The following is a 10,733-nucleotide window of genomic DNA, read 5'->3' on the forward strand; positions in this document are numbered from 1 at the left end:
ATATCCAGAAAACTCTGCCCGGCTACCAACCCTATGAGCGTCTAGCTAAATACTTTTTTGTATCAATATATCTTCATGCACTAGCCTTTACAATTCAAATCTCTATGCACCAATTAAATTGTATGCATATAATCTTGTGCATGAGGACGCACCCAAGACTTGTCATGCTATGATAAGACCTTCTTGTGCGTGGCTGGTGGGTTAGACCAGGGATTTTGCTTATATGAGGAAACAAAATAGAGTTATTATTTGTATTATTTGCTTCATAATATATCTCTTAGCATTACAGCTATGGAAGAATCTAGTTTAGGACTAATTCGGTAAAATGTTGTGTGTTCTCCTTGATTTTTTTATTATCTTATCCTTAATTATAAGCAACACTGGAAATTATTGAGGAATGTGAATAGGAGACTAGTGGGTCAAATTTATATTTTTTAGATTATTCATTAGAACCCATTAAAATTCTGAATTTTCTTAGCCTGGTTGTTGGAGCCTACCAATAAAAGTATATTTTTAGCATCATTAGATTGGGTAGGAGGCCATGATTTTGGTCTGAAGAGACTCTAGAAGATGCCATTCATCTTATTTTTCAAAGAGGAGATCCCATTCTTCTCCTTATGTGTATTATAAAATTTCGGTAATCAAGTTACTACTCACTTGGAAATCAGGGGAAACTCTGTTGATTCACTTTCCTTTGATCTACAACCTTGCTTACAATGAAGAAAACATGTGTTTGTACTTCAAATGTTTAAAAGAATTATGGCCGATGAAGAAAATATGAAAGTTTTCAAACAACTCAAGTTTTCAAAACAATCACTAGTGACAATATTTATAATATGTACCATCAATCACAAGCTTACGTGTGATCAAATAATCATAAGTAAAAGAATTGGTTTTCAAAAAAATAATAAACCAGAAGAGCTAGGTGCTCCTCCTAAAAAAGACATATAACCCTTAAATCAAAGAATAAATGATTAGAATTCTTTGAGCCATCGTACAAAAAACTTTTAACATGACATGAACTAGTATGACCAAACTTCACTAGATTGGTCTCGTTTTGTGGTGTTTTGACTGAGGAGAGAGTTTAAAATTATTTGTCCTTGCATGCCTCTCTCAATCTTAACTACTCTCCACATCCCTCTCCACACCACCAACTAAAATTGAAAATAGTTCATCAACTCAAACTATAAAACATTCATGATCTTTTTTTTTAGATTGGCAATCATTATTCTTAGTTAACTATAACTTGTAGTAAGCAATTGAAGAATATTATAGTTGACTCAGCACCTTCAACAGAATGACTAATTACTCTGTTCCCAAGTTGCTATACATATCTTTGTCAAATAACTCTAACATTGTCCTTATCTCTAATATCTCTAACATTTGCAATATTCCAATGGTGTGCAACCTATTTGAATCGGCCTCTTCTGTATACAATATTTCTGCTTTAACTTATGTGTTGTTGTCATTTTGTATTTATAAATTAAGTTTTCAATAATTGGAAAACTTATATCTACCAAATTTTGACATAAATACACAAATCTCAACAAAAACTATCATAACACTATTATGAAATATTTTTATAATGACGGGCAAAAATGGTTAATTTGATATGAAAATATTGATTTTCACTAAATTCTCACTTGTTCATATCAATAAATAGTTGATCTATTTATCTTTTTCTATACTTTTGGTGTTAAGAAACATGTTAAAAATCGCTTATTATATTGCAAATATTGTATTATGAAAATGTTTTGTTCTTACACTACTAGTAAATCTTTTCACCTACATTTACAAAATAATGTCCATTATTATTATATATATATATATATATATATATATATATATATATATATATATATATATATATATATATATATATATATATATAAAATTATTTTATAGAACTTGGCCATCATCCTTTTAACATGTAGATGATAAAAGGCATGAACCTTTCAAGCAACCGTGTGATAAGCATCGCTTTAACTTATACAACCAACGATAAAACTAATAACTTGTACCCTAACATAATTTTGAAGTAAAGTTTAAGTGATGCCAATCAAAGAGTTTATAGAGTTATAGTACAAATTGCAACGAAAACTAATCAAAGTGTTGTCTGAGAAAGAAAAATCAAAAGAAACTAGGGTTTTGACATCACCCTCTTCGAAGGACAAAAAGGGGGGCTCGAAGACTACCATAGACCTCAACTCATCAAAGCGTGAGCCAAGAGGGAAGGCAAAATTAGTAGAAACGGAGGCGAATTCACCTCCGAGGAGTGTTGTTGCTCAACCCATATCCAAATCAATGGATTATGAGTGTTCATGGTCATAGATAGTACAGGGAACTTGTCGCTTTATTCGAAGATGCCACAAGCTATGACAGGCAAGATAATTTCCCTCCAAGAGGGATTCAAAGAGGTGGTAGCCTTCTTCGATGAGGAACATGAGCTGGTGTACACTAGATGGAAGTTTACCCTCATGAGTAAGTTTCTCAATCGTGGTCTTCTCTTTAATTTCATCTAGAAAGAGCTGAGGGCTCAATGGGACCTGGAAAAGAAACTCCAAGTCATGTCACTCTTAGAGGGAGTACTGCTGTTTAACCTACCATTAGAGAAGGTGTAAGTAGGGCCTTGGCGAGGGGGCCTTGTGCTCTTGCCGGCTAGCTACTTACACTCCAAAGATGGAGGCCTAACGTCAAACCTGAGAGGGTTTCCATCACCCGTATGGCGGCATGGATAAGGATGCCCAATTTTCCCATCGAACTTTGGGAGAAACAAAAAAATTTACGCACTGCTGAAGTTGCCGAAACTGTTTTATTTTTGGACGAGGGACGACAACTGCATCGCGGACTGGTTTTGCTCATGTCTGTATTAATTGATCTTAACCTCAAAATTTGCTTGGGTATGACTATAAAAGCCAAGGAGAAATTTGCTTGGGTATGACTATAAAAGCCAAGGAGAATTTCATTTCGTAGGACCTATAAAACATTCATGATCTTTCTTCTTAGATTGGCAATCATTATTCTTAGTCAACTATAACATGTAGTAATCAATTGAAGAATATTATAGTTGACTCAGCACCTTCAACAGAATGACTAATTACTCTGTTCCCAAGTTGCTATACATATCTTTATCAAATAACTCCAACACTGTCCTTATCTCTAATATCTCTAACATTAGCAGCATTCCAATAGTGTGCAACCTATTTGAATCGGCCTCTTCTGTATATAGCATTTCTGCTTTATCTTATGTGTTGTTGTCGTTTTGTATTGATAAATTAGGTTTTAAATAATTGTAAAACTTATATCTACCAATTTTGATATAAATACACAAATCTCAAAAAAAATTGTTATGAAATATTTTTATAATGATGGGCAAAAATGGTTAATTTGATATTAAAATTTTGATTTTGTCTAAAATCTCACTTGTTCATATCAATAAATAGTTGGTCTTTATATCTTTTTTCTATACTTTTGGTGCTAAGAAACATGTTAAAAATGGCTTATTATATTGCAAAAATATTGTATTATGAAAATGTTTTGTTCTTATACTACTAGTAAATCCTTTGACTTATAGTTGCAAAATAGTATCCATTATTATATATATATAAACTATTTTATAGAACTTGGCCGTCATCCTTTTAGCATGTAGATGATAAAAGGCATGAACCTTTCGAGCAATCATGTGATAAGCATTGCTTTAAGTTATACAACTAACGATAAAAACTAATAACTTGTGCCCAAACATAATTTTGAAGTACAGTTTAAGTGATGCCTATCAAAGAGTTTATAGAGTTATAATGCAAATTGCAACCAAACTAATCAAAGTGTTGTCTGAGAAAGGAAAAGCGAAAGAAGCTAGAGTTTTGACATCACCCTTTTCGGGGGGCAAAAAGTGGGGAGAAAAGGCAAAATTAGTGAAAATAGGGGTGAATTCACCTCCGAGGAGTGTTGCTACTCAACTCGGATCCAAATCTATGGATTCTGAGCCTTTATGGTCATAGATAGTACAGGGAGCACGTCACTTTCACTAAAAGATGCTGCAAGCTACGGCAGACGAGATAATTACCCTCCAAGAGAGATTCAAAGAGGTGGCGGCCTTCTCGGATAAAGAACTTGAGCCGATGTACACTAGGTGGAAGTTTACCCTCAATAGTAAGTTTCTCGATTCATGTCACTCTTAGAGGGGTACTACTGTTTAACCTACCATCAGAGAAGATGCAGGAGAGGGCCTTGGCGAGGGGGCCTTGTGCTCTTGCCGGCTAGCTTCTTACACTCCAGAGATGCTATCTATCTCTCTCTCTCTTTTTCCTTGATCTCAAGAGGTTTTGGGAGAGAAAGTGTGGTTTGTTTTTTATTTATATTTCTAGAATTTATGGGACTCCTTCCAGGGATAGAACTAGGAATCAAGGGTATGAGGGCATTGGGTTTACATAAGGGAGGGGATGGGAGATGGGGATCTTTCCTATTTGGGTATCATATGGATAATGGTTAATTTTGACTCCTTAGATTTGTTACCTAAATAGGTGGAGAGATATTTCTTTGGAAATTTGCTAAGGTACTCTTAACAACTTCAATCTATAACTAGGGTTTTATATCGTTATTTAACATATTGCCCTTCCAAGCGACTCTAATTTTATCTTTACGATAAAAACAAATAATAATATTGAGCAAAAATGTCTTTGAAAAGTGAATTGACGATCCATCGTCTGGGAAAGCCCAAGGACATATGAATTAGGACATGCCACATTGATGTCATTCCCTTTTTTTATTTCGATATGTTGGAACGACAAATGTTCTACTATTTTCGGTTGTTAAACTTCTCATTGGGTGATATACAAATGTTGAAATTATGATATTATATCGAAGTAAAAGGCCAAAGAATTCAAAGAAAAGCTTTTAACATCCCATGCCAACTAATTCATATGCTCTCTGTATAAGAAGTTCCACTTGGGTGTTACTGTAACTAGATTTCCCTCAGCATTAAACTGCTTTGTAGTACATCCAAACAAAAATGATAAATAGACATGAAACATAGTTATGAATAGCCAACTTTTAACAAATTTAGCAAAATAAACAATGCATTACATAGCCAGTTCATTTCCCTTCCACCAAATTATATATGGTGAGCAAAATTGTTTAGATGTTGACAACAAAATGGAATTTTTGGTAGAGCAAGACAAGACTACAGGTGCTTGGCAGTAAACAAAATCCTGGAACTTACATGTAAAATCATCTCACTGAAAAGCACCTGCAAACTCCTATCTCTGAGTACGAGCACCCTGAATAAGCCCCATTTTTAAGTGCATTTCTGTTCAAAAAGAAAACCACTAGCTTCCACCACCAGTCCTCCATCTGCACTCTTTTTATATAGGTTAGCACCCATCTCACTCCATTATGAAGCCATAGATTCAGGTTCAGTTGGATACATCATCGGAACAATGTCATTTGGTGCTTTGGATTGATCATAACAAAGTCATATTTATTCTGTCATCTAGAACAATTACAATTGACAGATACAACATCTGTTAATTGAGAAATGCTGGTAGAAAGATGGCTTTTGTAACACAACCAAAGAGTCATGCACTTGATTCTTCCATGGGTGGAATACATTTCTTCTTCTAGATTCACAAGTGGAATACATGACCAATAGTGATTGAGGAAAAAGATGACGATGCATCACAGATCCACATGGATTTATACTTGACACACTGTTTTGGTACAATAACTACTCGATATCAGACATAATCAGAAGATTCAGGGTCTCGAATTCAAGGGAAGACAGATTTTTCAGCAGCCATCCAGCACCACCCTTTATTCCTTGAGAAAACATCCTGCTCCTCAGCACCAAGGGACCGATGCCGTGCCATCAGAAATGATCACAAATCCATATTAAATGACAATCTGTCCTCATGCAATATCCATACTAACATAAATCACAGATAATATACCAGAGCAAAGACCTTCAAGGACAATCACTAAACAAACTTTATCTCTTTAAATTAAATGGCTATGGAAATTCTACACTGAGTAGAAGAAATTAGTATTCATCAATACAACTATTACAAGATGTAACATCATCTAGCAATATTTTAGCTGACTGCTTTCCATCCATACTCACTTTGAAGCAAAGACTCAAGGTACGAAATGATCCAGGAAAGCATCTCATTACACCATGTAATAAGGACACCCATTAGGAACACACAGAGTTATTCAGAACCCTGCCCACAAAAACCACTGCTAAAGGGCTAGGTCTACCAGTGATAGGAGAACAAGGGCGCCATCTTGTCAGGCTGGTAAAGCCTTGTGGAGTGTATTGATCCAAGAGACCAAGACCCAAATCCTGTCTTCCTTATATTTCATAGAATTAATGGAATTTCAATGGGCTTTGCTCGTCTTTCTTTTCAAAAACCAAGATTAGGAGGTCAGCGAATCCTATTTCCTCCAGCTGATTTGAAGCATTTTTGTAATTGCCATGTTTGCAAAAAAGGATAAATCAAAACATCAGATGTTCAAAGTATTAGAAAAAAAATTGTCTGAACTATTGATTCAGATAAGCAAATGCTGCTAGCTTGACCTGCATTCTTTGCACAACTGTTTTCAGTTTAGTGTGATCAAATTAACATACATCTGATCATAACCCAACATAACTTCCCTAAATGTACCTTGTTCCAGGCAAGATTGCAACATAGTCAAGCATCTGTCAAGAGCTCCAACCAAAAGCTCCACATCATGTAACAAAACTCAGAAGCCTTCTTCCAATTTGCTCTCGTGAAGAGTCCATATGAAATATTATTTTTAAGGACCGATCATGTCCTTGTGCCCCCTCTATGTTCTTCATTGCCTTGAATTGTTCCACAAGATAAAAACCAAAATTGCATTTAGATGTCTCAAACATATGTATTATACCATCCATTGTCATTCTTTTAACTAGAAGCAGATCATGTCATGCTGATCATCTCAACAAAAATAGCCTCAGCCTGTCAGCCAGTCCCAGTGAGATGTGAAACCATCTAAATCCATTATGACTCTTCATCACCCATTCCCCATCACTGGTGGCCTCTGCAACAAGACATTGCTCAGTTCAAACACCAACGAAAGGCCTACAACTCCAAGCCAGCTTACTGGATAATTATGCCCCTCTTAGATCAATTGTGATGAATGCTTTTTTAAATAATTTCAGCAACTCAGTTCTCTCTAGAACTGCCTAAAACATCATTAATTTGATTGCCATTTTCACATTTCAACCATGGTTGTTCACTCGTTAGCAAGGAGTTCCAAGTGTCCTGATCAGGTATGACATCCGCCTCCACCATTTGCACCAAGAAACCAAACGCTTTGTCCAAATCACCTTGCTTGCAAAGACCACAAATCAAGGAACTGTAACTATCAGAATTAGGATTGCAACCCCTCTTAACCATCTCGTCAAGCAGCTTCGAGGCACTTCTAAATTTCCCTTCCCTACAAAACCCATGAATCAATGCATTGAAAGTCGAAACCTCAGGGAAAAGATCCTTCTCCACCATCAAATTCATCAAATCAAATGCTTCACGAACATTCCCTTCCTTGCACAAGCCTTCAATTAAGCTTTCATAAATCAGCACACTGGGAATGTCCCCCTCCCCAACCATCTGATCATAAACCATCTTGGCCTCCCCAACCTTATTCTCCTGGCAGAATCTCAATATCCTCAAGCTTCTGTCAACAGCTCTAGGAAAAGAGCTTGCCATCCTGTTAAGAAACTCAAAGGCTTCTTCCATGCTGCCTTCCTTGTAAAGCCCGTATAGAACACTATTATAAGGACTAATGCTGTCTCCATGTCCTCCTCTCTCCTCTTCCATCAAGCTCACAACCTTCAACCCATCTGTGATCCTCCCTCCGAAGCACAATCCTCGAATCAATGTATCAAAAGTTTTAAAATTTGGACTGATGCCATCCATCCTCATCTCTTCAAAGAGCTCCATAGCCAAGCCGAGCTTCCCCGAATCACAGAACCCAGAGATCAAGGAATTGTAGGTGTGCACATTGGGAAGAACTCCTTTACTCTCCATCTCCTTCAACACCCGCCGCCCCACCTGCGGCTTTTTCATCTTACAAAGCCCTTTAATCAGAGTGGTATAAGCCACAGTATCGACCACACCGCCCTTATTCTCGACTCTTTCCAAAAGCTCCACTGCCTCCATAGCCCGGCTGTGGTTGCAGAGAAGCTCTACTATCTTGGTGACTGAAATGGCATCCGGAACGAAGCCAAGATCGAAACATTTCTCCAGCATTACCAAGGCCTGAACCACACTGCCATCCCCGCAGAAGGCCGAGATCAGAATGTTGAAGGTAATGTCGCTCGGGGTATTCATTTCCCTCATCAAGCTCCTTGCCGTCCCCACCTTCCCATTGCGGCAGAGGGCATGGATCAAAGTGTTGTAGATCACCGGGTTTGGCGTCAAGCCGCTGTCTTTCATGAGTTTCAAGAGCTTAAACGCCTCGGCGATCCGATTCGTGCGGCAGAGGCCCTTCATCAGGATGCCGAAGGTGCGCTCATCGCCGCGGACGCCGAAAGCTGCCATTTTTCGGCGGAAGAAGTGGCGGGCGAGATCGATGTCGTGCTGGACGAGGGCGTCGAGGACGGAGTTGAGGAGGCGGAGGGAGGGGGAGCGGTGGGGGCGGAGGAGGTCGGGGACGCGGAAGGCGCCGCGGGGGTTGCCGGCGCGGGAGAGGGCGCGGATGAGGGAGACGAGCGTGGTGTCGTCAGGAGGGGAGGGGAGGGCGGAGAGGAGGCGGAGGGCGGCAGCGGGGCGACCGGAGGAGAGGAAGGAGCGGAGGAGGGCGGTGGAGGCGGCGGGGGAGGCGGCGGGGAAGGAGGGGATGCGGGCGGCCCATCGGAAGATGCGGAGGGCGGCGGAGGGGGTCTTCTGTTGGAGGATGAGACCGGCGAGGTCTTCTTCGGGGGTGGGAGTTGGGGCTGTGGTTGGAGTGGGGAAAGAAGAGGAGGAGGAGGAGGAGAAGGGTTTAGAGGGGAGGAAGGCTGGGAAGAGACGGCGGATATGGGCTGGGGAAAGAGGAGATTTTGAGGGGTTGGGAAAGATGAGCATGGGAGAGGGTAAGAGAACTCCAAGAGTTGACGCCGGCTTGTAACAAAGTCGTGAGATGAAGCCAGTATTTGCCACGTGAAAATGCACGTGAGCAGCCATCAAGAAGGCTTATTTCTCCCTAAAATGTGGGTGTATCCCAGAAACTTTTATATATATATATATATATATATATATATATATATATATATATATATATATATATATATATATATATATATATATATATATATATATATATATATATATATATAGTTAGTAAGGTGCAAATAGGTCGGATCGGACCGAATCACGAATCAGAGTAACTCCAACCTAACCTAATTTCTTATTCGGATCCTAATTTTAGACCCCCAATTTAATAGAAGATCGAGTCGGATCGGATTGGATCCATAGCTACAATTTTTGACCCAATAAATCATTCGAGTCGGATCAGATTCATATATAATCCAGACCCAATTCAAAAAATTCGGGCCTCGTTCGGGTCCAGGTCGGAAGTGCTGCAAACTAACTTCCAGATAGCTACAATGCCATAGGAATTCAAGTATAGCACCAAATCAAAATAAAAATGCAAGCAGCTGTTATTGGCAAGACTTTATCTTTCCACCCAAAGTATGGTAATATCTGATAACCTTTTGTCCCATGGCCAATGGCACAAACCGCAACCATCACATTAAATACAAATCACAAGAAGTCCCACATTTTTTGAGAAGCGAAAGCAAGAAAAGCAGGCAAATCGAATTCGAGGAACAAACATAGGAAAAAAAGAAGTACAAATCTACAAGTAATTCGACAAGAAGGAATTGGCAGGGCATTACCAAAGAAGCTGATCGCCGTCGTGCTGCCGAAACCCTAAGCGTACTGTTGGAGGAGAGTCGTCGTTGTTACCAAGGAAGCTTATTGTAGAGGGAGTTGGCGGCGACCGGGAGTCTTCGGCGAGCAGCAAGCATCTCGGAGTACATTCAAGCCAAGGAGGTGGGATCGAGGAGAGAGAATCATGGCGGCGAAGGGTGGTTGTGACAGAGCAGGCGGTCAGGGAGATAAATTAATCAATCAAAAAGTTAGGAGAGGGATCTCACCTTTCCCAAGCCAGAAGTTGTGGTTGAAAGGGAGATAGCAGGGGCGAAGGAGGAGAAGGAGAAGCAGCTCTTCCTGGAAGAACCGGATGAGAGGAGTTGTCTCATTCCCCCCTATTCAGCTCTTCGACTGAGGACACGAGATCCAAGCCATCTGATTCCTAGTGAACCGGCAGATCGAGCACAGACTATGATTAGTCGAATCCGGGTTTGGATTAGGTCGGATCGAATCGTTGGGTAAACAATCCAAAATCGACCCAAAAAATAATAGGTCGGATCCGATCAGGTCGAGATTTAGTAAACCTAGACCTGAACCAAAAAATGGAACGCGTCCAATTTGAGATCTTGACTTGGTCCTATAGGTCCTTAAAAACGGGTCAGGTCGAGTCACGAGACAACCGAGCCATTTGCGGTCTTATTAGTTTTAAGCCATTTCATGTTGTTTGTACATGGGCAAGTTGTAATTTCATTTAGATCTGTTTAATTGTTTTAGCCTTGGTGTAATGGAAATTGTAGATATATATTTTCTATCTTTCAAAAAATCTAAAACTTCAAACATCCATGATGTATAAATAAT

At 39.3% G+C, this 10,733-nt stretch overlaps 1 protein-coding gene across 3 annotated transcripts; it reads right to left on the minus strand.

The window, feature by feature from the left end:
* Positions 1-5,060: 5,060 nt before the first annotated feature.
* LOC103721743 (Pentatricopeptide repeat (PPR) superfamily protein) lies at positions 5,061-10,529 on the minus strand. 3 transcript variants are annotated; one of them, XR_003388457.3, is made up of 2 exons: positions 9,899-10,529; positions 5,061-5,831 (listed from the first exon to the last, which is right to left on the minus strand). XR_003388457.3 is itself a non-coding variant. In XM_088717599.1 (2 exons), exon 1 carries the CDS (start codon positions 9,183-9,185, stop codon positions 7,185-7,187), a length of 2,001 nt encoding a protein of 666 aa, XP_088573725.1. In that variant the 5' UTR covers positions 9,186-9,234; the 3' UTR covers positions 5,061-5,831; positions 6,663-7,184. The 3 variants fall into 3 exon arrangements, 1 of the variants encoding a protein (XP_088573725.1); XR_015976081.1 differs by having other exon boundaries at positions 5,061-5,901; XM_088717599.1 differs by lacking the exon at positions 9,899-10,529 and adding an exon at positions 6,663-9,234.
* Positions 10,530-10,733: the final 204 nt, after the last annotated feature.

The sequence above is a fragment of the Phoenix dactylifera genome, chromosome 3 (assembly GCF_051530095.1).
Source record: "Phoenix dactylifera cultivar Ajwa chromosome 3, Ajwa_hap1_PhDact_Kaust_v1.1, whole genome shotgun sequence".
Taxonomy (NCBI): Eukaryota; Viridiplantae; Streptophyta; class Magnoliopsida; order Arecales; family Arecaceae; genus Phoenix; species Phoenix dactylifera.